The sequence below is a fragment of the Palaemon carinicauda genome, chromosome 21 (assembly GCF_036898095.1).
Source record: "Palaemon carinicauda isolate YSFRI2023 chromosome 21, ASM3689809v2, whole genome shotgun sequence".
Classification (NCBI taxonomy): Eukaryota; Metazoa; Arthropoda; class Malacostraca; order Decapoda; family Palaemonidae; genus Palaemon; species Palaemon carinicauda.
In genome coordinates, this window is record NC_090745.1 from 122647845 (window position 1) to 122675305 (window position 27461).

Here is a 27461-nt window from a genome sequence, read left to right on the forward strand (position 1 = left end):
GATCACCATAATAATTTGAACCTTGGTCTGTTCCGAACTTCCGTAGCCACTGGGCCACTGCCTTTTGCAGTCTGACTCAGAACTGTAGGTATGCTCGAGCTCACTTTTCTTTGCTTATTGAAACGGTTTTCATATATTTTTTATAGGTATTCATTTCCTTAGATTCAGATGGTAGTTTTTTTGTAAGCTATAGACAGTATATGAAACTGATATATTGCCATATGCTGTATATTATATTTTTCTTCCATATGGTATTCTAATCTGTGAGATCTTACAAGGCTGGACTATTACCCTACCACTCTTCAAGGGAATATGCACATTTTGAATACTGTACTTTTAATACAGTAATCATTATTAGTACTTAATAATACAATATCCCATTTCCTATTTTAACATATCTTTGTACAAGAAAATTAAACCCATTAAACACTATGTTTTATAGTCATAAGGTTAATTATTTCATTATTACTTGCCATCCATAAAGTATTTAAGATGCTGGAAGAAGTCCTGGTAGGAATAATGAAGATAGTAAGAAAGCTAAAAAAGTATTCAGCTGAAGGGAGGGTAATTAAACATGTTACTGATTGATGTGTCCCATTAGTACCATCATGATAAAAAAAAAAAAAAAAAAAAAACCTTGTTATTTTACACCTGTTGCACACATGTTCAGTTACGCTTGCTTCACAATTTAATTTTTTAAATATTATAAATTCCGATTTATGATTCGTATAGAATTGTAAACATTATTAAACAAGACCAAGTACAGTATTCAATTGCGGAACATGTTCATCTTTTACAGTAGTTAAGAACTGTTCAAAGTATTCTCTTCATATTAAAGAGTAGATTTTCTGTTTCCCTTATTTGGTGCACCTAATAAATTTAAATTTTTCATGTGTAGTTAAATCAAGTGATTACTTTATTACCATCTTATTCTTGTTTCTTAAAACATGTGATTGTGGAACAAGATATTGAGGCATGTTTTAAAGTGTTTTGATTATTATGTAACATATTAATTCTATTTCATTGTTTATCCTTTCAGATGAGGAGTTTGAGTACGACCACAAAACTTGTCAATTGGATTATGATAAACACTAAAGATGGCTTCTCTGATTATCTTAAAACTCAAGAAAACTGTCCCCGAACAGTTTCACCACCAAGTAGAAAGCATATTTGAGACCTCTTTAGAATACACGGAAACAAATTCGAAGGATTATGAACGAAACCCAAAGAGAATCCACCGATCTTCTGCTGTCTCAAGCACGGAAACACCTCCTAAGGAAGAAGACAATGATCATGAGGTCAAGGCCTCGAATTTGGCTATTGCCATGGTCATGATGCAGTTGTGGTCGCCCAGTATGTTCCGCTACGCAGAAAATCTGATCCTGAGAGAAGCTGTCAGGGAGAAATTCATTGAGGAGAAGGATTTCAGATTCATTTGTGTATTTAATGAGGATGCCGAGGAAAGCGATGCCATCGATTGGGTGATTCAAGATCAGGATGATGTGATCATTGACCTCGTTTGGAATACATTCAACCTGAAGACTCACTTCGATGGTGTGCATATTCATCGGACGCTTATAAAAAAGAGCTATGAAAGGCTCAAGACTTCTTTAGCTGATCTCCACCCTGAGATTATCGAACGACATGATCTAAGTAAGTATGCTTTCAGCCAAGCAATTGGCTACACGCTGAAATTCATCCACAAGTCTTCGCACCCCATTTGGAAGGCTGCTTGTGATCTTCACCTCAAACAAGAACCTCATCATCCCCAGGCTTGGAGTAAAACTATATCTTCTGAAGCAAAACTTCAGATGGTGAAAAAGTGGCTTCAAGTGTCAGAGGAAAATCATGGTGGGTGTGTGTATGGTATTGATATATCAAATCTTAATTTAGAAAATGGTTATTTGCCCTTACCCTTTTTGTTAGAAAGTTATGTAGATATGGTTGCTATTGAATGGGAAAGAAAGAAAGGTAAAAGTGAAATGATCAGCAATAGCGAGCTTGTATATATGGAAGAAAAGTTTCTAATGCGATATAACAACGAACAACGGAAAAATATATTCGATTTTGTAAATTTGGTGATATCATCAGATAAGTCGTTGAGGAATGTGATTTTGAGTGAGAGAGAACAAACTCTTATGAAGACTATACCTGAAAAGGATAGAGGGCCAGTGTTGTTCAGAATTGAAAATTGTAAAAGACAGGAGCTTAAACGACAACAGAAAAAGTTTGCCGGGTCCGAGTCTCTTGGGAATAAAGATATTCCTAAAGATGTCCTGGACAAGGCTTCCGATTTTTCATTTTATTACAACATCGCTTTGGTTATCATGGAGGTTTGGGATCCAAATTATAGAAAGTTTATCGAGTCTTCCATTCTGAGAAAAGCCATTAAAGATGATTTCATTGAAGAGAATCATCTCCAGTGGATCTATTTTGCAGAGGAGCCTGAGGGAACATTAGAAAATCCCATCAACATTTCCTCTTACAAAATCAAAGAACATGAAGATGTAGTTAAACTAATTTGGGAAGAGTATAAAATGAAGGACCATTTCTCTCAGATGAAGGACCACCGTTTCTGGCTCAAAAAGAGTTACCAACGTTTATCTAAGTTCCTTCCTGAGTTACCAGAAGAGGTCATCGAGCGTCACGACCTCTCGAAGTTTGCATTTTCTCAAGCTGTCGGCTATACGCTCCGATGGGTCCATGACATTAACTCCCCAGTCTGGACGAAGGCTTGTGATCTGCACCTGAATAAAGAGCCTCATCACCCTCAGATGTGGCAAACTCATCATGGTCCTTCCTACAAAAGCAAATGTTTGGAGGCATTTCTTTGCTTTCAGTCAGGAGGAAATAACTATGGCTTGGTTTTGAGCGACCTTGATCTAACGTCGGAAAGCATGGCGGGTATTTTTCTGCAGGAGAGTTTCTTGGATATGATTGCTGTAGAATGGGAGAGAAAAAAAGGTAAAGATGACGATCTAAATTATACGGAACTTGTGTACATGGAGGAGAGGCATCTTAACCGGTACTGTTTGAAGGACAAAGAGTATGTAATGAGCCTGATTGAAAAGGTACGTGCTGCTGATAACATTGAATAAATAAAGTAGTTACATCAATTGTGATATCATTATCCTTATCCCAGAGATTTTACTTTGAAAAAAGGTCTGATTTTCCAAGAGTGCATCTTACCTATATGCAATGTAGGCACACACTGGGGGCTAGTGCCTTGTGCCAAGAGCCCCGTTTGGCTGTAAATGCCGAGCAATCTGAACAAACGTAGGCTCGCAGGTGACATTTGCAGCATCTCTACCCCATGGCTGCAACCATATCTTAGCCTTTTGCATTACCCCTATTATTGCTTATATCTTTTCATCCAATCTCTTCTAACTTTTACCTCATAGTATAACGGGATATTTACCGCCAATGTACCTGGGTGCAGAAAAACCTACAAGTCCCAGAGATGACCTGCATAGGGCAAAATCCTTATACATTTTTCATTAAGTTGCTGTGAAAATCAAAACCAAACATATGCATCTATACGTGTAAGTACTGGGGTATTATGAATCATGTCGAATAAACACAGTAGATTAGTTAAATTTAGTGGAGCGATGCTTGGTGATTATAGTTATTGCAGGACTAGAGGCAACTTACATTGTGGGTATTTTATTATTGACCGGTTTGACTGCGATGATGTGGCCTGTACTGTGATCAGCTATCTCTGACTGGTCCCATTTGACTGCGACGATGTGGCCTGTACTGTGATCAGCTATCTCTGACTGGTCCCATTTGACTGCGATGATGTGGCCTGTACTGTGATCAGCTATCTCTGACTGGTCCCATTTGACTGCGACGATGTGGCCTGTACTGTGATCAGCTATCTCTGACTGGTCCCATTTGACTGCGACGATGTGGCCCGTACTGTGATCAGCTATCTCCGACAGGTCCCAATTGAATAGATGTAAGGTCTTATAAAAAATTAAAAAACACTTTTAGACAGAAAATTAATAGGTAAACAATAAATTTCAAGTTATTCAAGTAAAAAGGAATATGTTGAAAAGGATCACCTAATGGTTCATTGCCTGAACAAAAGCCCTATAATTGTCTCAAGCAAATCATTCATTATTTGTCCCTCTAGTTATTAGATAACTGCTATGTTAACCTGTTAGATCCCTTGGGCTTATAGCATCTTGCTTTTCCAACTAAGACTGTAGTTTAGCTAATAATAATAATAATTCCTACCACATTTCGTCTTTTCATCCGTGTAGGGTTGTCATGCTGTCAGTACACCTCTCACGGTTCACTGTAGGTATTGCATAATGTTTTTTTTATAGTGTTCCATTCCTTATTTTCTTCCATCTTTCTGTTCAAATCTCTTTTAACTTAAACTTCTTATTGTAGCTTATAAGATTTCCCCCAATTGTAGACTCTCCAAGGTAGGTGCCCCAAATTCGGAAATCAAATCAAATTCTGATTGGCAAGTGTCACACATACCATAATTAAAGCAGTTTAAGGCCAGGAGCACACCAGCGACTCTGTGGCACCACAAAGCCACAGCATCGTGAGGCGGGGATGTGGTCTCCTATAGGTTTCCATTGTTTTCAAAGCCATGCCATGCCTGTGGCGGGGATGAGCGACAGAGAGCCACATTCACTTACCACAATCGCTAGTTTGCGCGGCAAAACTTGAAAACAATGGAAACCTATGGGAGACCACATCCCCGCCACACGATGCTGTGGCTTTGTGGCGCCACAGAGTCGCTAGTGTGCTCCCGGCCTTAAAGTAACTAGTTGAAATACTCAGAACATCTAAAACATAACTATTAAAAGTATACAATAGACTAAAGACTGCAGTTGTACAAGAATCTGCGGTGCTGTTTTGGTATGCGATCTCAGTCTTGCTTATGCTTTGGTATGCTATCTCACCTGATAGTAGCGATCCTGCTTCACTTCGTGGCGAAGCAAGAACCATTAGATTTTCTAAAAAGAATATATATACTGGGAATAATTATCTAAGAAATAATAATCAATCATTGAAGTTAGTGTGCGCAGCTCAACATTACCACTTGCCACGGCTTGGTGTTTTTATTTTTTCGCGAGCACACGACAGAGCAAGAACCATTAGATCAGGGGTGGCCAACCTATGGCGCATGCGCCAACAGTGGCGCATTGCACGATTACAAGTGGCGCACTATACCCGAGATAATTAAAAAAAAAAAAAAAACAAAGCCAGCTCATAACAAAATAATACCAAAAATAATACTGATTTTTAGAAAAAATTAAAAAAATTATTTAAAGGGACCATCCGCTATGTCCTGCACTTTTTTCTTTTAATTATTCAAAATACACCATTTCTATATGTGTTAATAGAGTTTAGACATATATAATACCTTCATCATATACCAACTTTACCGAATACATTGAAAAAATCATATTACTACGAGAGGCCTTTGATAGTCGTTTTAGTGATTTTGCTGAAGAAGATTGCATGCTTGCATTTATAAATCCATTTTCACTTACAGAACATAACATTCTGAAGATGCCTAGTAATATACAGATGGAACTTATTGATCTAAAAGCAAATTCAGTGCTGAAGAGTAAATTTATTGAACTTCCCTCACTCCCAAGAGCATCTGAAATGCTTAATTTTTGGCGATTATTAACCGGTGAACATTTTCCAGAATTCAGAAAAATTACCCAAAGTTATGCCTGTCGCTTTGTAACAACGTAAAGATGTGAGAAAATATTTTCATCCATGAAAAATATCAAGAACAAACTGAGGTCGCGACTATCCGATTCAAATTTGAAGAACTGTCTGTTGCTCTCAGTTACTAATTTAACTCCTAATATTACAGATTTGGTGAAAGCAAAGCAAAGTCAAAAGTCTCATTAAACATAGTTATGCTTATTTTTCCTGCATGTGGAATTATTTTTCTTTAACTGCTAATTATGTTCATATAATTTTATTAGTACTTTTAGGAATAACTAATGAATATTATCAATGCAAATTCAGAGTCAATAAAGTAAGTACAGTTTACTTTGTATCCATGTTAAATCATTCCCTTTACAGCTGCTACATCTGCCCGCGCGCATACACACACACACACACACACACACAAATATATATATATATATATATATATATATATATATATATATATATATATATATATATATATATGTATATATATATATATGTATGTATATGTATATTTATATGTATTTGTATATGTATATATATATATATATATATATATATATATATATATATATATCATATTATCATATGTATAACCACCAAATATGTCAAATCCCCATAGTTAAGGGATTGAAAGGGGGTTTAAAGTTTGTGTGGCGCATCTGAATAAGAAGTGAAAAAAATTGGTGCATGGTAAACAAAAGGTTGGCCACCCCTGCATTAGATTTTCTATTCTTTCTTTGTTTACCTGATATAAATATTGAGATAGCATACCAAAGCAAAGGATTTATTTCTGAGATCACGCCATAAACGAGATCGCATACCAAAACAGCACCGAATCTACATTAAACAATAAACACCTGAACTGGGAATGGGTCTAGGGCTAAGGGTAACGCTTACCCAGCATGAAAAAATCACCAGTCCCCGATTACTCACTAAATTGGAACTACTCAGGTTGAGTTCCTCTTGGTGCTGCCCTTGAGATAATAATATTATTAATTGCTAAGCTACAACCCTAGTTGGAAAGGCAGGATGCTATAAGCACAGGGGCCCCAACGGAGAAAATAGCCTAGCGAGGAAAGGAAACAAAGGAAAATAAAATATTTAAGAACAGTAATAACATTGAAATTATTATTTCCTATATAAACTATAAATACTTTATCAAAACAAGAGGAAGAGAAAGTAGTACTACAGAACAGGAAAAAAGAGATAAATGAAACAGCTTTAGGTAAAGTCGAATTGCCAACTAAAAGTAAGGATGAGAAGCTAACTGTCCCAGATTGTATGTTCCGATCGTCCAACGTTATGTGGTAGCGTAGAGCACTGTCTCTTGTATTGAAAAGCCATTAACTATAAATAGAACAGCCAAAGACGTGATAATAAAATAAATATAAATAAATGAACACCAAGAACGTCATCTACGAGTCCTGCGGACCTACAACTCATTTGTATTTCAGGACAAAGTGCCAACTGCTACAAAAGTCATAGGAAACTCATAAGACGACTGCAGAAAGGTATAAAAGCACTTGGATATTGTAAGTTAATTGGACGTTTAAACTTGTATTTAACATATTCATTCTAACTCTAGTTATAATATTAATTGTAGGATGCGTTGTTCTCCAGAATATTAATTCGTTTGTAGACGTTGAATAACACATGTAGGGCGTTAATATTATTTGTATAACTAATTAACCTACAAACCTAGCTAGTTAACCTAAAACCCTCGTTAGAATAGCTGGAGAACACGGGACAACTATAGTCTATTTCTTTAAGCGATGCAGATTTGCACAGACTCGCAGCGGTGCCCTTTTAGCTCGGAAAAGTTTCCTGATCGCTGATTGGTTGGACGAGATCATTCTAATCAATCAGTGATCAAGAAACCTTTCCGAGCTAAAAGGGCACCGCTGCGAGTCTGTGCAAATCTGCCTCGCTAAAAGAAATGGACTGTAGATATTAATTTTGACCTATGATTGGTAGGCACATCAACATAGGACATTTACATTAATAGAATATTCCAATAAATGTTCCCCACTATTTAAAGATGTTTTAAACATTACTTGGCATTTTTGGCCATGTCATCTAACTGGGATTTAAACCAATGGCAATTTCCCTTTTCTATGAAGATTGATACATTGTTGTTTTCATAAAAAGCTAACCTAATTTTAAAAATTTTGGCAAATGTTTCACATAAGTAGAACCAACAGCTGACCCATGTAAAAGATTAAAAATAAACCCTGAAGTTGCATTGACGAAGTCCTTATACATATATCAATAAACCAAATAAAATTATCAGAATAATTGTACAAATAGATTTCAATAACTGCCATTGATATAATTAAAACCAAACGTTGAATATAATCTCAGTGTTACAGCCATTTAACAAAAATCATTTTGATTCTCATTGTACCAGAGCGGGGGATGTGCATTAGATTAGATTTTAATATAATGAACACTTAGTTGTATTTATGACAAATTGGAAAATAATGTTAAAACTTGAAGGTGAATTACAAATAAAAAAGGAGCAATTAAAACCAAACGTTGAATATAATCACAGTGTTACAGCCATTTAACAAAAATCATTTTGATTCTCATTGTATCAGAGCGGAAGATGTACATTAGATTATATTTTTATATAATAAACACAGTTGCATTTATGGTAAATTGGAGAGTTATGTTAAAACCGGTAAATTGTAATTGTAATTAATTGTAATTAAAAACGGAGCAAAGAGAATAATACTGTAATCTGAAATATAATAAAACGAAGAGTGATCTTATTATTTTACACTGGGCCCAAAACCACCGATTTGTAAACGTTAATCTAATTAAATTTATTGAGGTACTACAGTATTGCATTTAATATATCATCTAATTGAAATATAATATTAAAAAGTACTTTTAGAATTAAATTCATCTCTCAAACGAAAAAATAAATTATATTTTATTGTAAATTTTAACATTGGAAAAACCAACCATTATTGAATGATAATCTGATTAAATTTATTGAGGTACTCTTTCATTTAATATATTGTATAATTAAAATATAATATTAAAATGTACTTTTAGATTCACATTCATCTCTTAAACGGAAAAAATAATTCTTTTTTTTTTTTTTTGTATATTTTAACATTGGGACCAAAACCACCCAATAGTGAACATTAATCTGATTAAATTTATTGAGGTACTCTTTCATTTAATATATTGTATAATTAAAATATAATATTAGAATGTACTTTTAGATTCATATTCATCTCTTAAACGAAAAAATAAATTATATTTTATTGAATATTTTATCATATAGAACGTGGCTATTTGTTTGGGTTCTATCTAATTAAATTCATTGAGGCAATCTTTCGTTTAATATATTATATAGTTAAAATAAATTATTAAAAAGTAATTTTAGATTCATATTCATCTTTTAAACAAAAAATAAACTAAATTTCTAAATTTCATTGTACGTTTTGTCATATAGAACGTGGCCATTTGTTGGGGTTCGATCTAATTAAATTTATTGAAGCAATCTTTCGTTTAATATAATATATAGTTAAAATATAATATTAAAAAGTAGTTTTAGATTCACATTCATCTCTTAAACAAAAAATAAACTAAATTTCTAAATTTCATTGTAGGTTTTGTCATATAGAACGTGGCCAATTGTTGGAGTTCGATCTAATTAAATTTATTGAGGCAATCTTTCGTTTAATATATTATATAGTTAAAATATAATATTAGAAAATAATTTTAGATTCATATTCATCTTTTAAACAAAAAATAAACTAAATTTCTAAATTTCATTGTACGTTTTGTCATATAGAACGTGGCCATTTGTTGTGGTTCGTAATCCGCCTCTTAATGTTTTGAGACGTATCAGTGACAAAGTTATATTATCTTAGTTATATAACCTCAAGGGTCAGAATTCTCAAACTATAGTTACAAAAAAAAAGCAACAGAGATTAAGCATCCGTACCAAGCTACAGTGCAGGTATTGAAGTACGTGAAATGTACTATTGGTTTACATTATCCTACGTCAAACAGTTACTGGGGAAAATATGGTACGGGAGTTGGCCCTGTGTATATGAATTTGGTTGGAACAGCTGTAAATCTCTGAGCCTTTATATATCAGAGGCCAGCACTTTCCACGTGCTTAAAATATGGACACCAACTCATGTACACTCACCTCCCCTAACCTAACTTGCAAGGCGTCTCCTTACTGAGTCACGTAACGGTGGGGCTTGAGCTAACACTCCCACTAACGCACACTTTCTCCCCTATCCTAACCTACAAGGTGTGTCCTTATCTACTTACCTAACGGGCTGGGGGCTAACGTCTCCCTGCGACCTATTCTAAGTCAGTGGGTGTATGTATGATATCGGCCACCTTTGTATATAATGACGGCTGACTAAGAATGCGGCAGTGTAAGGGGGGTCGCCGGGGGCCTCCCATTAGGTAAGTACGTAAGGACGTGGCATGTAGGTTATGTTAGGGGGGAAAAGTTTAGGTGTTGGTTAATATTAATTTTTTTATAAAAGCAGGAGGAACTGGCCGCTGATATACAAAGGCACCTTAGTCAGTTGTCCTTATACATACAGGTGCCCGCCATTGTACAAAGTCCTACACCCCAAATTGTCTTATTACATGTTATTGCATGGTGTATGTAGTTGCTTGAACAGGCACAAACTTTTTTGCTATTGTTGGGTATTCTGTATGTAGTTAGTTGGGCTGCTAGCCTAGTAGGCTAAAGTGTTTCCACACAGGTATGTTCAGTTAGGAGTGAGCTAAACCTTAAATTTAAAATACGCTGATTTTAAGGAGACTTCCGAAAGAGAGTTAAGAAACCTTTACTGTATCACAATATTCCTAATGAAGAAAGTAATTAGGTTTTATTATATTTACATACGGGACAACATCTAAAAAACAAGTATTTCCTATAGAAAAATGTCTTTTTCTTTTCTTGAAAAATATCAATTATTTTCACTGCAAATAAAAAGTTAGTAAATGTTCCTGGTGTATCCATAAGTACATGGAGTCGTTCTGATGCAAATAATTGGGGGAAACCCATATATTTAACATTTTAGACTTCTAAAATTCCGAAGGATATGACTGAAAAACCACATTATGAAAGGGAAGCAAACACAAGAACACCACTTCATCAAAGATTCATTACCTAACCCAACCTAGGAGCCATATTGTTACCTACTTAGCTACGGGAGGCTCGTTGCCACCTGTGATCTCCCCCCCCCCCCCCCCCTTCTTTGACCACCATATCCTTAACTTACCCAAGGACTGATAGTCAACACTGTGTTTGCTTGCCGACCATCATCACTCCTGGCAAGGTAACAGTAAGTCATATTTCATAATCGTAAAACTAGCTTCATAGTACTGTATTGTATTTCAGACAAAGATAAACAAAATTTTCCTGTAAAGAAAATTGATTTACCAACCAACTACATACACCTCATGTTTTTAACTATGAAGCAAAATTATTATTTTCTCTAATATAATTCTACTTCAGTTTGTAAATTGTTATGTATCCAAGTTTTATCTTCGGCATAAAATTTTAGTTTTTTTACTTTCAGTTAGATCTTTGGGATGGCGGAAGACAGGGAGATTTTACGTGAAATATGGGATGGTCGTGTCCCAGTCTGCGTCCAGCTCACAAGCGAAGACTGCAATACTCTTAGTGCTCCCGAACCATATTACTTGATGGTTCCCAGGCTGTCGTATTTCCCATTAGTAATGGATAAGGTATTTGATAAATACTTTCATGTTTATGTAGTGTACATAAGTAGTTAGCTGTTAATCTGCATTTAGTTTTTATCTTTTCAATGCAAATAAATCATGGCTTTCTTACATTAGATATACAGTTGCCATATTCTGTACATAGTCCAGGAATCCTAGAGACAATTAAGAATATTTTGTTATTGTTGTCTGTTACAATTTCTTGTTGACAGTTGCAGCTTTTTTTTTATTTCTAGATTGACTTCTTATAACAGCTGTAATACATAATTTGTTCCTACTTGAATGCAAATCTTTGGCCTTTAATAGGAGGTTGAATCAAGGTAAGCTGAAACTCGCCAGCTTAAACTTATTATGAGCTGTCGGCAGTAGCCGGTAATTACCGCCTGGTGGCAGGAAAGCCCCACCCCCTTGCCAGTACACTGAACACCCACTTCGATTCCAGCTACAGAATAACAAGCGTGCTATCAACTTCTCTCCAAACTTGGCTTTTGAAATTTTCCTTTTTTAACTCTTGGATAAGTCTTGAGGCTTAGAGATTCACCTGTAAATAGGCATGCCTCTCCCTCGGGAGGAGTCTCTTAAAGTTTCAGATCTTGTTCTCGTTGACAATGCTGTACTACACGAGGTAATTGAATCCTAAAGACATACATTACCTAAGAAACTCATCACACAAAGGACCTTCTCTGTTTCCTTTGGAGCAAGTAGAGCCTACAGGTTAGAAGTGGAGGAAGTCCAATCAAGAGTAACTCCTTCACCAAGCAGTATTGTTTTGGAGGTCACAACCTTCCTCCTCAAAGCTTCATCATCGACAGTATGGAATCCTACGAATCTGGTCAGCTGTTTCGCCAACAAAGGGCTTGGAACCACAATCGTAAAGGGATAGGTAGGTGAGGCCCTCTGTCACGCTAGAGCCAGAAATTCATCCTCAGCCACGACCATTAGAGGGATTTCTGGCAGAAAGATGGATGAGATGGCAAGTTTGCAGGGGAGAGCAGTGGGCGGTAGACATTCTTTTGTTCGGTCGCCACTACCTGTTCACTGGCTCTCCCCTTCTTCTCATTCCAATTCCGATGACATGGTCCTTCTATCACCCACTAATGGGGAAGACCTTGCTTTGCATTGAGAGGTGTAGACTATGCTGTTAATGGTTGCTCTGGAAGAAGTCCAGGATGAGTCTCCTGGCTTCTTCATCCATTTTTGTTTGGTGGAGAAGGCCTTAGGGTCTTGGAGACACATGTTAGGCCTTTCATCCGTGAATGAGTTCATTCACCAAACTCATTTCAGGATGGAGACACCCAGCACAATCAGACATGCATTTAGGAATAACAATTTTAAGATCTCACTCAATCTTGGGGATGCATACTTCCAAATCCCCATAAATAATTTTTCAAGAAAGTATCTACGCTTTGTTGTAGGAAGCAAATTTTCAGTTTAAGGTTTTTTACTTCAGGATTTTAACCTCGCAGTTTGGTAAGGACTTCTTCCCACCTAAGGACGAGTCTCCTATTAAAGGACGAAGGATTGTAATCGTGTAGGAATAAATCACAAATTTTAAAAAAGATTTGTAGTTTTCGTAACTGTACAAACTATAGTCCTTTAACTCAACTTCCTATCATTACTTCCCCTAAAAGTCCCAGATGCAATGAAAGTGACTTTTCAATGGTCCAGCAACTGCCAACACCTCCTTGTAAATTTTAACTGCTGAGTTCCAGCTGTGCTTGAACCCAATCTTCTATTAAAGGATTCAGTTTTGTATAGTCAGGAAAAATACAAATTACTTCTAAAGTTTGTGATTTTTTTATTCACTGCAGTATATAGCTTATTGTTTTAAATTTCTTGAATCTGCTTATAAAATTTTTTGGGACACACCTGTACTTTATTTTATGGTCTTCAGTTGTTCATTTCTGTGTTTATTTTTCATTTGTACAGGTCAGAAAACATTTGCTAAGGTTTATTCCACCTGAGCTTCAAGAGGCAGAAATGTGGTTTGAATTTGATGGAAACCCTTTGAAATGGTAAGGTCATTTAGTCTATCCATAAGCATTATATGAAAAATATGTTAGATTTATGTTATGCAGTACCTTATTGTTAAACCCCTCTTATAATTCCTTGTCTCCAAGTGAATAATATTTTATATTTGTCTATGAATAGCTTTAGTGTATTTCCTTAGTATACATGTGTGTACATACGTATAGTGTAGCTATATATCTAATTTCTATATTTATATATATTTTCTTGCAGGCATTATCCTGTAGGCGTATTGTTTGATCTTCACTGTGGTGGCGCAAGTTTGCCGTGGAATATTACAGCACATTTCTCTCATTTTCCCGAAAAAGAACTTATAAGATGTCCTTCAAGGTTAGTAGCAATTTAGAGTGTTCCTGGGAAGTTGCCACCTTTACAATATTTATATTGTTTCAAAATTGAATTATATTGTTACTGACAATGATACATGGTTTCAATTAAATAAGCTCTCCCACCTCTTGACATCATCTTTTCTTTATGCTTGGTTTCTGGAAAGGCAGCATCTGGGTGCATTGTAGTTGATTCGTACTTGTTATTAGGTATATACTATTATATTTCCCTTTACATTTTCACTTGAGTAAATTCTATTTGTAAGTGTGCTAAGTCTCTTTGTGTTATTAACCCTTTTACCCCCAAAGGACGTACTGGTACGTTTCACAAAACCCATCCCTTTACCCCCATGGTACGTCCTTGCAAAAAAATGCTATAGAAATTTTTTTTTTTCATATTTTTGATAATTTTTTGAAAAAATTCAGGCATTTTCCAAGAGAATGAGACCAACCTGACCTCTCTATGACAAAAATTAAGGCTGTTAGAGCAATTTAAAAAAAAATATACTGCAAAATGTGCTGGGAAAAAAATAACCCCTTGGGGGTTAAGGGTTGGAAATTTCCAAAGAACCTGAGGGTAAAAGGGTTAATCACCCTAGTGTACTTGAGCCGTCAAAAGTTGAAGTATTTAGGCGTATCAGGCAATTGACCCCATAATGAAGGGATAGTGGTGGAAACAAAGAAGATTCTATTATGTTTCTAGAATTTTATTCTTGTTTTGTGCTAGTTTTTATATTTCTACTTGTTTGAAAAACTTAAAAAAAATATGAGGTCCAGCTGAAACAAGTCCTTTGCAAATGTAGCGCGTATCACTCCGCCTGAGGTTACCCCTCATAGAAAATGGGTATAGGGTAAACTACACAAAACTCTGGTCGGTTGGGAGGAGATCCCAGATACTCCTGAGAAAATAGTTCGAGGTAAGTACTGTTAGGAAAAATACAAATTACTTAAAATTTGTGATTTTTTTTTTTTTTTAGGGAAGTGGTAGAGTCACAGTTTATGTCATCTTTAAAAGAAGCTGATGGACTTAAGCATCGAGGACAAATCATAACAAATATGCAAAGTAAAGATCACAAACAGTTGTGGATGGGGCTTTGCAATGGTAAGTATAACATTTGAAGTCTTATGTAATGTTCTTTGTTTTTATCTGAATTTATCAACATACGTGGAAGGTTCTGAAAGCAATACTGTAATTTTACTTGTAAATGTGTTTGTTATACAAAGCTTCAGGCAGAATTTTTTTTAATTTGAGATATGTGGAAGATTTTGAAAGCAATACAGTACCATTACTAAATACATTTGTTATGCATAGCTATAGGCAGGCTTTTTTTATTTAATACTGTACTTTTACTTGTAAATATGTTTGTTATACAAAGCTTCAGGCAGATTTTTTTTTTAATTTGAGATATGTGGAAGATTCTGAAAGCAATACAGTACCTTACTAAATACATTTTCTGGGTCGAACCTGTGACGGCCGGCGAAAAAGTCCTTCTTTGTACTTTTTCTGATATAAATCTTCCAAATATACCAGAGAAAATTAAAAGCATGGAATGCAGAGGTTACAACCCTCGCGCGAGCACCTTGTTGGTGTCGTATATCTAACAAGGGCGTTTGTAAAACACTATTCACAGGCTGTCTTCCATTTAGATAATCCCTTCATCAAAGGGGGAGGGCCGTGACAGGCCCTAGAGAATACAGTTGGGTTACCCTACCGACACCCACCACTCGCGCTCACTAGGTCATCCTTCTGTTTTGGACTAGCCAGCAAAGTTGATAAGTGTTTTGCCCAGTGTTTTTCGAAGTGATTGTCGTTAATTCAACATGACTGACGTTGATACTTCACCCTTACCAATGTTAAGTACCATAGTTTGTTTTGGCAGCTTTTGACAGTACCGGGCATTTGTTCTGTTTCCAATATGGTGGTTTTTAGTTTTGGAAGCGATTGTCTTGCCGAGGTATCGGCAGCCATTTTGGGTTATGTTCGCTTCGGTAAATATTCTAGTTAATTTTGCCCATCTGGTACTCTGTCATCTTGGTTATATCACTTACGTTTTATGGCCTTTTAGTGTTATCATTAATTTTTACTATGGTATTTATTTGCTTGCAAGTCCAATTTGGACCTACGAAGAATAGCGATTTAAAGAATAGCGAATTAAAGTTTAGCGATTTAGTCTGTTAGTTTGTTCTCGCCTCAGAGGCTTCGATTTAGACTATATCCTTGTTTTTTTGTTACGTTATTCTTCGTTCTTGGTTATTACTAAGAAAAGCAATAAATTTTATTATTGTTCTTGTTTTATTGTGTGATGTTAGTTTTTTATTATGTAACCTTGAGAGCGAAAACAGAGACTGCTCGTTCCCTGTTCTACAGATATGAGTTATTCCTTCTCTCGTTTTCTTTGTTAGCTCGAGTAAGAGAGGTGAATTTCCCGTTCTCCGTTTTTATACGATCACGAGTTATTCAAGCCTCCTCTTAGTATCAGAGTTGATGATAGTACGTTTAATATTATAAACGTTTTTATTGATGTGGTTACTGTTAATATAGCTAACACTATTAATAGGTACGTTAGTGTATGAGTCATTAATTGGGGTCGTTTTATACCGACACCCTTAGCTCCGAAGTTATGCTTAGCTCCGCCTTGAGTTATGCTCCGTTATATGGATACTCATTGGGTGAGAACTAGTTAACGTTCAGGAGCAGATTTTGGAGTGCAACGGTGTAATCCGGCACTCGGACTCCGGCTGAAGCCTTTTACACACGAACCTTTGTCATGTTTGATCATAATTACACCGTTACGGCCGGCTTCACGGGAGATAACACAATCATTCATTGAGGTTAATGTTATCGTACCGGGAACGGTCACGATATCACGGTGACGGGCCTTTGCTACCGGATCTCCGGTACAAACAGAGATCAAGCAGACGGCCAGAACCGGAGTTAACAATGTGATACCGATGAAGACTAAACAGTTTCATTATTACGGTCCCTTTTTCATCGAATCTCCGGCTTCACTGGAGATAACACAAACATTCAGTATTAGAGAATGTTATCGTACCGCTAAGGATCACGTTTTCACGATGACGGACCTTTGTCACTAGTTCTCCGTTACAAACAGAGATCAATCAGACGATCAGAATCAGGGTATGAACCCCTTTTTCATAAATAATCACAATATCGTTATTACGATCCTTTTCATCGAATCTCCGGCTTAACCGGATATCGTACAGGCGTTCAGCATTGAGGTTAATATTAGTTTTCCTCTGGTGTTCACGTTGTCACTATGACGGACCTTTGTACCGGGGATTGTTACCGGAGCTCCGTTACAGACAGAGCTCACTCAGACCACGGGTGGCCAATCTCTTGTTTTGCTGTAAAGGAAAGGATTTAACATGAATACAAAGTAAACTGTACTTACTTTAATGACACTTTGAATTTGCGTTGATAATATTCATTAGTTATTCTTGAAAGTCCAAATAAAAATATATGAACATAACTATGCCTATATTTATGCATATATTTAATTCTAACTATGTATAAATATGGATAAATATCCATACAACATCGTGTTCAAATAGAAATAAATTGATTATGCCTATATTTATGCATTTTCAATTCTAACTATGCCTAAATATGAATAAATATCCATACAACATAGTGTTCAAATAGAAATAAATTGATTGTGCCTATATTTGTGCATATTCAATTCTAACTATACCTAAATATGAATAAATATTCATACAACATCGTGTTCAAATAGAAATAAATTGATTATGCCTATATTTATACATATTCAATTCTAACTATGCCTAAATATGAATAAATATCCATACAACATAGTGTTCAAATAGAAATAAGTTTCCACTCAGTACTGGGAACCAAACGTTGGCCCCTTCTAATGAAGGGCCGGGTCGAGACTAACCATGCCATGAGAGGCTATCTACTGTTTCTTGAAACTCTGGTCAGTGAACAGATGAATCAATAGAATACTAATAGCCAGTAAATAATGTTAGACCCGGTTCTGAACGTCTGAGTCAGGGGTGGCCAACCTGTGGCGGATGCGCCAACAGTGTCACATTTCATGAATACAAGTGTCGAACTATACCCCAAAAGATAGTACATTAAATGATTTTTCTTTAAAAATTATTTTTATGAGTTGTACAGTTGATCCCAGCCTGTGAATAGGATCACTAACCAAAGTTCAAGGAACATCCAGACTTATGTCCCCTTTCTTTTACAGAAGGTTCGCCTACATGGTTCCCGTCAGGATGATGATGAATCTCTCTGGCCTGCAAGAGAGGCTCTCCGCCCTTGGTTATCAAGGTTGGGAAGAAATGCTCCATCTAGAGGTCCCTATCTCCTCAGAGTGTCCTCTCTAAGGTTGGACGACGACCCCATGGACGGGCAGGTAGGTGGGGATGAATTTTGAGCCTTCAGCTTTGCAATTACCTACGTCACCGACCTAGGACCCTTAATGGATCCTGATGTTCATGTTACCCTGCATAAACCGTGACTGCTAAAAGCAACACATTCTAGGGAAAACCAAGGGGCTATGACGGAGCTCAAAAGTATGGTAGTGAGTCAGATCCGTTCAGGAACTCAGAAGTTTCCCCCTACAGCCCCAGGCATATCGAAGTAACCTCCTTCGATAAAAACAACGCATAGAGATTTGCCTTACATGTTCCATATATAGATGGTACCATAAATCGGGATGGCATAGACATCCTCCCTCTGGGGGACCTAGAATTTACTCCCAGGTACTAGAATTCCCGTTCAACGGATTCATTCGATTGAAAGAGATTGCCTTGGTTAGGTTAGACAAGGTACCGAAGGTAACAGTATTATTTCCTAAAGGGCAGGCCCGATCTGTCTGGACCAGGATGTTGTCAGTCTGGGGGTTACGATAATTCCAAGATCTGCCCTTCCAATTCGACCTACACGTTTGATGGTCTGATCGGGTTAGTTGTGGGAAATACGTTCTGTCTGAGGCCTCTATCAGACAGGAATCGATAGTCGGTTACCCACTCGTCATCACAGCCTCCCTCCGATTCGACGTCTATGCATCCAAATCCCCCTCATCAGGTGGTCTACCTCACTGATTCCCCAGGTACACAGCCCAACCCCGTTGGGATGTTTTACCTGCATACAGCCCCAGATCCGAACCCTCAGGCTCCTCTCGTGGACACCAGAGAGGAAGCTACAGGAGTAGAAGACAGTCTCGCCATCGAGACGGACCTAGAAAAAAGGGGGCTCGGAGAAGGAAAGTACCTAGATTCACCCCCTCACAACGCGGTGGTCCCGGTAGGGGGTAGACTTTACCACTTTCGAGACCATTGGACCTTCGGTCTGTGGGCTCATAGCATAATCTCTAAAGGTTTGAGGTGAAAATGGTCACAAGGTCCTTCTCCTCCACCAGTGACCTTCTCCCAGAAATCCACTCCCATCCTGGAAGAGTACACCACAGGGTTACTCAAGAAGAAGCAATCAAACGGGATCGATCACTGAAGTTCCAAAGCCACCTGTTCACAATTCCGAAGAAAGGCTTGGCGGCATTGAGAGTGGACCTGGACTTGTCAAGCTAAACTCTTACATTCTCTGCGACAAGTTCCGGATGTTGACTATCTCTCAGGTACGGACCTTACTTCCCCGTAGGACCGTCACCACCTCTGTCGATCTTACCGACGACTATTATCTTGCGCCTTTAGCTCGAAACTTCTCTTCTTATCTGGGTTTCCGCCTAAGCAGGAAAGCCTTTGTGTTCAAGACATGCCCTCTGGCCTCAACATTGATCCCAGGATATTCACAAAACTAGGAGAGAGAGTGTTAGAACAACTCAGGAACCAAGAGATACAGATCATTGCTTATCTGGCCGGTTGGCTCATTTGGGCCCGGCCGGTCATAGAAGGCAACAGAGCTACGAAGGAATTATTCCAATTTCTCGACAACCTGTGATTTCGGGTCAATCTCCAAAAAATCTCGCCTGCAACCATCAGTCCGCTTAGAATGGTTAGCCATTCAGTGGGACCTTTCGAAGCACACGTTGTCTCTCCCTTCCAAAAGGTAAGAGGAATAGTTTCCAAGATCAAAAAATTTTCTCAAACACAAACAGGTGTCCGAAGAGCCTTAGAAAGTATCCTCGGACTTTTCCAATTCACTTCAGTAACAGATCTAATAAAAGCCAAACTCAAAGACATCAATCGAGTTTGGAGAAAGAGAGCTACAGTACCTATAAGAGACATGGTCTCGAAGATCCCCTCTGTCTTGAAAATGTGACTACACCCATGGTCCGAACCGAAGGACCTCTCCAAATCGGTTCCTCTACAATTCCCACCTCCACAAGTGACATTCCATACAGCCGCGTCTCTAAGTGGATGGGGGGGATTACTCCGAACATCAGATGTTTCAGGTTCTTGGTCACTCTCCATGAAACAGTCCCATATCATTGTTCTCAAAGCCATGGCAGTGTTCTTGACCCTGAAGAGAGACTCTCCTCCGAGGTCGACCCACATCAGAGTAGTGTCAGACAGCACAGACGCAGTACACTACGTCAACAGGGGAGGATCCAAGTCACCCAACCTGAATCAGATCCTGGTCACTATCTTCGCCTGGGCAACAGAAGAGAACTGGTTCCTGTCAGCACCTCACCTAGCGGGAGGCCAGAATGTGAGAGCGGACTCACTATCCAGGACGGATCCACTGGAGTCAGAATGGTCTCTAGACATAATTTCATTCCGGTGGATACTCAGGCTCGTTCCAGGCCTCCAGGTAGATCTATTCGCAACTCAGATGAATCACTAACTTCCTTGTTATGTGACCCCAACCCTGGACCCTCGGGCTTATGCCATGGACGCATTACCCCGGGATTGGAACCATTAGAAGATTTCCCTATCTCCCCCAGGGAATCTTCTAAAAACTTTTACACAAACTACGCTCCTTCCCGGGCGCAGTGGCTTTAGTACCACCTCACTGGCCAAGAACAGTTGGTTTCCTCTCCTCCTCGAGTTGAAACTCAGTCCCATCCGGATCCCGTTCCTCAAACTGACCCGAGTATCCAAACTCACTGTGTCAGATTACTCAAGGATAGCCAAAACTCTAACTTTGTGGACTACAGGAAGTTGGCAGCTCGTAGAGATGCGAACATTGAACCGGAAACGATCTCTTCATCGAATGGGACAAAAAGGGACTCGACAATTCGCCAATATGATTCGGCCGTTAACAACTAGTAGGTCCCCTAAGAGTGCAGACCATACTCGTATGTCCCCGCATTTAGCCATCTCTTTCTTGAGGTTCCTATTTGACAAAGGCCTAACAGTTAGCACTTTAACCACCATCAAGTCAGCTTTGAAGAAGATCTACCTTGTTGGGTTCAACATTAACCTAGCTGATTCCTATTTCTCATCAACCCCAAAAACATGTGCTAGGCTTCTACCTTCGGTTCGGCCACAAAAGGACACTTGGTCTCTGAACGGTGTTCTCAAACTTGCGATGGACACGGACAATGAATCCTGCTCTTATATCACTCTTCTTAGGAAGACTTTATTTCTAACGGCTATAGCTTCAGGTGATGGAACATCAGAACTAGCAGCTCTCACGAAACCCGGAAAACATAGATTTCCTCCCTTCAGCCGAAGTACTCCTTTCCAGACAAAGCTTCCCTAGCTAAAAAATGAGGATCCGCAAAATAGGTGCTCCTCTCGGAAGATTATTCTTCATCCCCAGGATTTTTCTCCGTGTACAGTCACACTCTCAAGCCCCTTTTTAGCTAGAACTGCCACCCGCTCGTCTGGCTCCTTGGTTATCAGGGAACAAGGAGGTACTATTTCCATTCACGGTATCAGGCAACAAATCCTCTACTTCATTAAACATACTAATCCGGAATCATTTCCCCAGGCTCATGATATACGGACAGTAGATGCCTCCAACAATGATTTCCAGAACAGGGACTTTGGTGATTTTAAAAAAAATATACGGGTTGGAAATCCCCTATGGTTGTCAAACGCCAATATCTAAAGATCTTACAGGCCCTTAAATACCCAACGGTGGCAGAGGGGAGCCTTATCTCTCCCCATTAATCTCCTCTTCTTCCTTTCTTCCATCTCTTCTCTTCTCCCTCCTACCCGCCACTCACACCACGTCGCCGCTCTCCTTGGTAGTTCGTTAGCCCTATGATATTTGCCATGTTTAATTCCTATGGTTTAACTGTTATTGTAGTTACCGTTCCTTTAATGTTTAGATATACTTAGACATGTAAGGTTTGATGCCTTTTGCGATTCGACACTCAGTTGGTTCCTTGTCGTCATTATTATTTAACCTTACGTTCCCTATGTCATTTGGCTGGTTGGTAATTGGACGATTACTTTATTATATCATAGTATTGTCGTACATGGTGATTGTATTCTCCTCATTATGTTATTAATTTATTGGGCTTGGAAGGCATTCTCTGGTACTTTTTCGCCGGCCGTCACAGGTTCGACCCAGAAAAGGGATTTTGACGAAGGAAAAATCTATTTCTGGGGAGAGACCTGTGACGCCCGGCGAAACCCTTCCCGATGATTTTTGTACGGACCCACCCTTTCCTTGCCAAGCCATATGTTCTTGCAGAAGGATGACCTAGTGAGCGCGAGTGGTGGGTGTCGGTAGGGTAACCCAACTGTATTCTCTAGGGCCTGTCACGGCCCTCCCCCTTTGATGAAGGGATTATCTAAATGGAAGACAGCCTGTGAATAGTGTTTTACAAACGCCCTTGTTAGATATACGACACCAACAAGGTGCTCGCGCGAGGGTTGTAACCTCTGCATTCCATGCTTTTAATTTTCTCTGGTATATTTGGAAGATTTATATCAGAAAAAGTACAAAGAAGGACTTTTTCGCCGGGCGTCACAGGTCTCTCCCCAGAAATAGATTTTTCCTTCGTCAAAATCCCTTTGTTATGCATAGCTATAGGCAAGCTTTTTTTTTTTTTAAATAATACTCCTTTTTTTGGCAGATAAATTTGACCAGTTTTGGGCCATTAATAGAAAACTAATGGACTGTTCGTCTGATGATGGATTCAAACACATCCCCTTTCGTATTCACTCGCTATATCGCCCACCTATCCAGAAACTAATAAAACCGATCACCAGTGATGGAAGACCAGTCACCCTGTCGGATCTCATTCACGACACCTTACCCGAAGCAGTCGGGGAAGGTAAGTGACGTCTTTTTGTATTTTTTACTTTGGGGGGAGTTTATTAACCCTTTTACCCCCAGGCTATTTGGAAATTTCCAACCCTTAACCCCCAAGGGGTTGTTTTTTCCCCAGCACATTTTGCAGCATATTTTTTTTAAATTGCTCTAACAGCCTTAATTTTTGTCATAGAGAGGTCAGGTTGGTCTCATTCTCTTGGAAAATGCCTGAATTTTTTCAAAAAAATATCAAAAATATGAAAAAAAAAATTTTATAGCATTTTTTTGCAAGGACGTACCGGTACGTCCATGGAGGTAAAGGGATGAGTTTTGTGAAACGTACCAGTACGTCCTTTGGGGGTTAAAGGGTTAAAGAAGTTTTTATTTTCTCGTTCCTATAGCCCTTGTGAATATGACATATCAGTACTTGACATGGATACTAAAGGTACTGATCTTAAAAACATTCAGAGATACAAACAGAAATCTAACTGAAAATAAAATAAAGACAAAGAAATACCATAATAAAACAATATTATATCATTTTGATATAGTAAGCAAAACAACGTTTATAATAACATGATATCTATTTCGTATGAAACTCGATATTTGTTGATTTTTGTAGCTGGAAATCATAGACATGGGATTCAGGTTAGGCCTACCCTAGGTAGAAATTTAGGAAAATTTAACTTACAAACAGCTTTGTGGAACCAATTAAGTATGTAAGTTGAGGACTTACTGTATTCAAAATGCTTAATTTGTCAGAAATGAGTCGGAAGATTTATTTGTCAACTTTCTGTACTTACCAGACAGTTAAGTTTGTTTACAACTTAAGTACAGGAAAACTTATAAGTTGTAGTAGTAAGTTAGCATTTGATCGTAAGACAAAACATTTTCCATCTCGGTTATTGTCCCTTAGAGTTTTTAGAAGTTATAAAATAATGAAATACTGCATTGTAAAATTCAAAGTTAATAAGATGAAGTAATTTATATGAGAGAGAGAAATCGGAAGTATGTTATTGTTAGCCATGCTGCAACCCTAGTTAGGAAAGCAGACTACTGTAGCCCAGGGGCCCTAGTAGGGAAAGCAGCCACACAAAGAAAAATAAATACAGAGTTGAAGAAGAAATTAGAAAATTAAAGAAATTCCAGGGGCTCCAATAGGGATGCAGCCACGCAAAGAAAAATAAATAGAGAGTTGAAGAAGAAACTAAAAAATTAAAGAAATTAAATGAAAGCAAGGTATGAAATAACAAATTGGAGCCTGTTTAATAGAAAAAAAGATAATTAGAGAAAGTAAGAAATAGTTCTTGAGAGAGAGAGAGAGAGAGAGAGAGAGAGAGAGAGAGAGAGAGAGATTTTATGCCATCTTCACTCTTCATTCTCTAACCTTTTTTTGGTGAATGGACACCATGGTAGTATTATACCATGATTCCTTACTGTTTACTAGTCATCTGTCTTTTTTTTATTCATTACCAAATTATTGTACCCTTTGCATATCATGTTTTAGTTTCTGGACTTAAAATTTTTAACTTATAATGCGCAAAGCTATTCATATTATATTGTTTGTTAGTTAAAATTGGACCTCTATTTGTTTTATGTACCAGTATCAAAAATTTTATTATCTATATAATTTATTTTTTAAAGATTACAAATTGTGTCTGGCATCCTTGCATAGTCCTATTCGTTGGAATTTTACCATGCTATCTTTGGTTGTTATATTTCTTTATAACATGAATAGCAACTTTTTTTTTATAAGTCAGTTACCCTAGTTGTTAATGAATTTTATTGAATTTTTACTAATGTCCAAAAGTCTTAAATTGCACAATTGTAATAATCAAACTTGCAGACATACAAAATGTTTATGATAATGCCTGTAATATTATATTTTGTCGTCTGGAGACTTTATTTAGAGGCGAGAGAGACGTATAGTCTATGCCAGAAATGATTTTTGATGATAAATAAATCTAGAAACTTTAAAATTATATAGTATGTTTTGTCATAATATGTTTCTTATTACTTTTTCTATTAACTTTCTGTTGATGTTTACAATAATTTTGAGATGCTTGTGATTAGTTTGTATTAAAGGTGGTCCCAATTTTTCAATATTTGTAAATGGGAACAATAATTATCATTTATTTGCAAATGCGAATTTTCTGTTTAACCTTCATTACTATTATTATCTCTGCCAACAAAGTAGGAAGGAGGTTATGTTTTCGCCCGTGTTTGTTTGTGAACAGCTTCCTGGCCACAATTTTAATCGTAGAGTAATGAAACTTGCAGCGATTAACTATTATGCAAAAAGGTGGAAACGATTAAATTTTTGAAGGTCAAAGGTCAAGGTCACAGTCAAGGAAAATGTCAAGGCATACTCATTGAGAGCAAGGCTTTATTCTTTGTGATAAATATAGTGAAACCTCTTGATACAAAAGTTTCTGTAAATGAAATCTCATTTTACGAAACATTACAAAGATTTTTTCGCTTCACATTACGAAAAAATACTCAGGATACGAAACGAAATTTGCGAGGTTAGGTAAGGTATGTTGAATGACTTGATTGTATTTGGTTCTATTTCATTATAATAAAAAAATCATGTTATAAAAAGCTACTTTGGAACAAATTAATGTTGGATCCTGAAGTATTACTGTAGATATTTTGATATTTCTCACCTCCATTCATATTAGAATACAGTATTGTTGAAATAGGCTTAAAGTTGAATGTTTGATATTTAAAAAGATATTTGTTAGGCAAAAGGCGAATGCAAATCTTAAGAATAGATGTGAATATTCATTTTTGCAAATGCAAATACAAATATTTGGACCATCTCTTAGTTTGTTTATCCCATCACCTGGGAGAAAACAGAACCTTGGAAAATATTACGTATCAGTCCAAGATATTCAGGTCAAACTACAGCACCCATATCGTGTATCTCCTTCCCTGTTCAAGTTTTCTTGTCCTCATGAATTTTGTTTGCTTTCTTTTGTTATCTAACAATTCTCGTTGATTGAAGTGTGATCCAGGGTGATTTGCTATCTGTTGAATGTTCTTCTTAACAGTCCTTATCAGAAGTTTAATTGGAACTATATCTTTCAAGGAATTCTTGAATTTTGTTTGCTTTCTATTGTTATTGAACAATTCTCATTAATTGAAGTGTAATCTAGGGAGGTTTGTTATCTGTTTAGTATTCATTTTAGCAGTCCTTATCAGCAGTTTAGTGGGAACTATATCTTTCAGGGAATTCTTGCATAAGCATACTATGATACATATTAAAAACTATGGCTATAGTTTTTTTAGTGATTACGTAAATAGCAAAATCCAAAACGTCTGTAAAACTAAGTTAATTTCATGATCTACTAGATGCAAATTCAGTACAACATTTGAAACTTACAGGTGACCGAATTGTAATCCATGGGATTGAAACTCCCCTGGATACTCCCGTGCAATGGCTAAGTGAACATCTCAGCCATCCTGACAACTTTCTTCACATAAGTTATATTCCTGCTCAAGCCTAACTTTTCATTTTCCGCCGTTTTGAGGATATATATATGTAATAATTTTTCCTAATTTGTTAATGAATTAAGTGCATTTGTGTAAATAAGATTTGTATGTACTGTACATTTTTTTATGGGAAAGAGAACTCTATGAAGAACTTTCCCTAAAAGCGGGTTTACAAGGTTGAATGGTTTGTCGAACGCGGTTCGACAGACGAGTTTGAAGTGATGTTCGAATGTGTAAACGAGGTATTCGGCTGTCGGTCATGCTTGTCGAACGGTTCGAAGAAAGTGTTCTCGCCGGACTTTTGTGGGCGGAGCTTCATTGTCCACAAAGCTTACGCATTTGTGGCCGACTCATCTCTTCAAACCGTTTGGCAAACAGGGTTCGCCGAACCATTCGATTGTGTAAAACCCGCTTAACAGATAAGAGGGATGTGTGGAACTGCCCTGATATCTAAATTTATATTGCCAAATGATGTCCCCTCAGAGTTGTATACCTCTGAGACATTATTTGTAAGGCTTTCCTTAACATTTGTACTCTCTGCCTTGTGATATAGTTGTTAGCTAAACAATGCATTCTACCAACCAAAGACATTTTATTGGATAATCCTTGTAATCCACTAAATTTTATCTAAAGTTAAGTTTTGTTATGAAATGCTATACTGTACAGTGAACCCTCGTTTATCGCGGTAGATAGGTTCCAGACGCGGCCGCGATAGGTGAAAATCCGCGAAGTAGTAACACCATATTTACCTATTTATTTAACATGTATATTCAGACTTTTAAAACCTTCCCTTGTACGTAGTACTGTTAACAAACTACCCTTTAATGTACAGAACACTTAATGCATGTAATACAGTACCCTAAACTAAAACAGGCACAAATATTAAAGGCGACTTTATATCATGCGTTTCCTAAACACGCCAAAAAGCACGATAAAAAATGGCAACCAATGTTTTGTTTACGTTTATCTCTGATCCTAATGAAGAAACAAATGCATTTACACATCTGTTTATAGGTTAGTTT

At 37.3% G+C, this 27461-nt stretch overlaps 2 protein-coding genes across 5 annotated transcripts in view; both read left to right on the top strand.

The window, feature by feature from the left end:
- LOC137615469 (uncharacterized) overlaps positions 1-3116 on the top strand; it is a 17376-nt gene extending 14260 nt beyond the window's left edge. For 2 of the 3 annotated variants that reach the window (XM_068345366.1, XM_068345365.1), the window contains exon 2: positions 1040-3116. In XM_068345366.1, the coding sequence (XP_068201467.1) occupies positions 1098-3098 (2001 nt within the window). In that variant the 5' untranslated portion in view covers positions 1040-1097 and the 3' untranslated portion in view covers positions 3099-3116. Of the gene's footprint in view, positions 89-1039 lie in introns of all 3 variants that reach the window. The other variant, XM_068345367.1, reaches the window with a different exon arrangement.
- Positions 3117-9513: 6397 nt separating this feature from the next.
- Atg5 (autophagy protein 5) lies at positions 9514-27119 on the top strand. Of its 2 annotated transcripts, none has more exons than XM_068345368.1 (7): positions 9514-9673; positions 11268-11436; positions 13360-13445; positions 13672-13788; positions 14762-14886; positions 22766-22966; positions 26332-27119. In XM_068345368.1, exons 2-7 carry the CDS (start codon positions 11281-11283, stop codon positions 26451-26453), a joined length of 807 nt encoding a protein of 268 aa, XP_068201469.1. In that variant the 5' UTR covers positions 9514-9673; positions 11268-11280; the 3' UTR covers positions 26454-27119. The 2 variants fall into 2 exon arrangements, with proteins under 2 accessions (XP_068201469.1, XP_068201470.1); XM_068345369.1 differs by having other exon boundaries at positions 9518-9681.
- Positions 27120-27461: the final 342 nt, after the last annotated feature.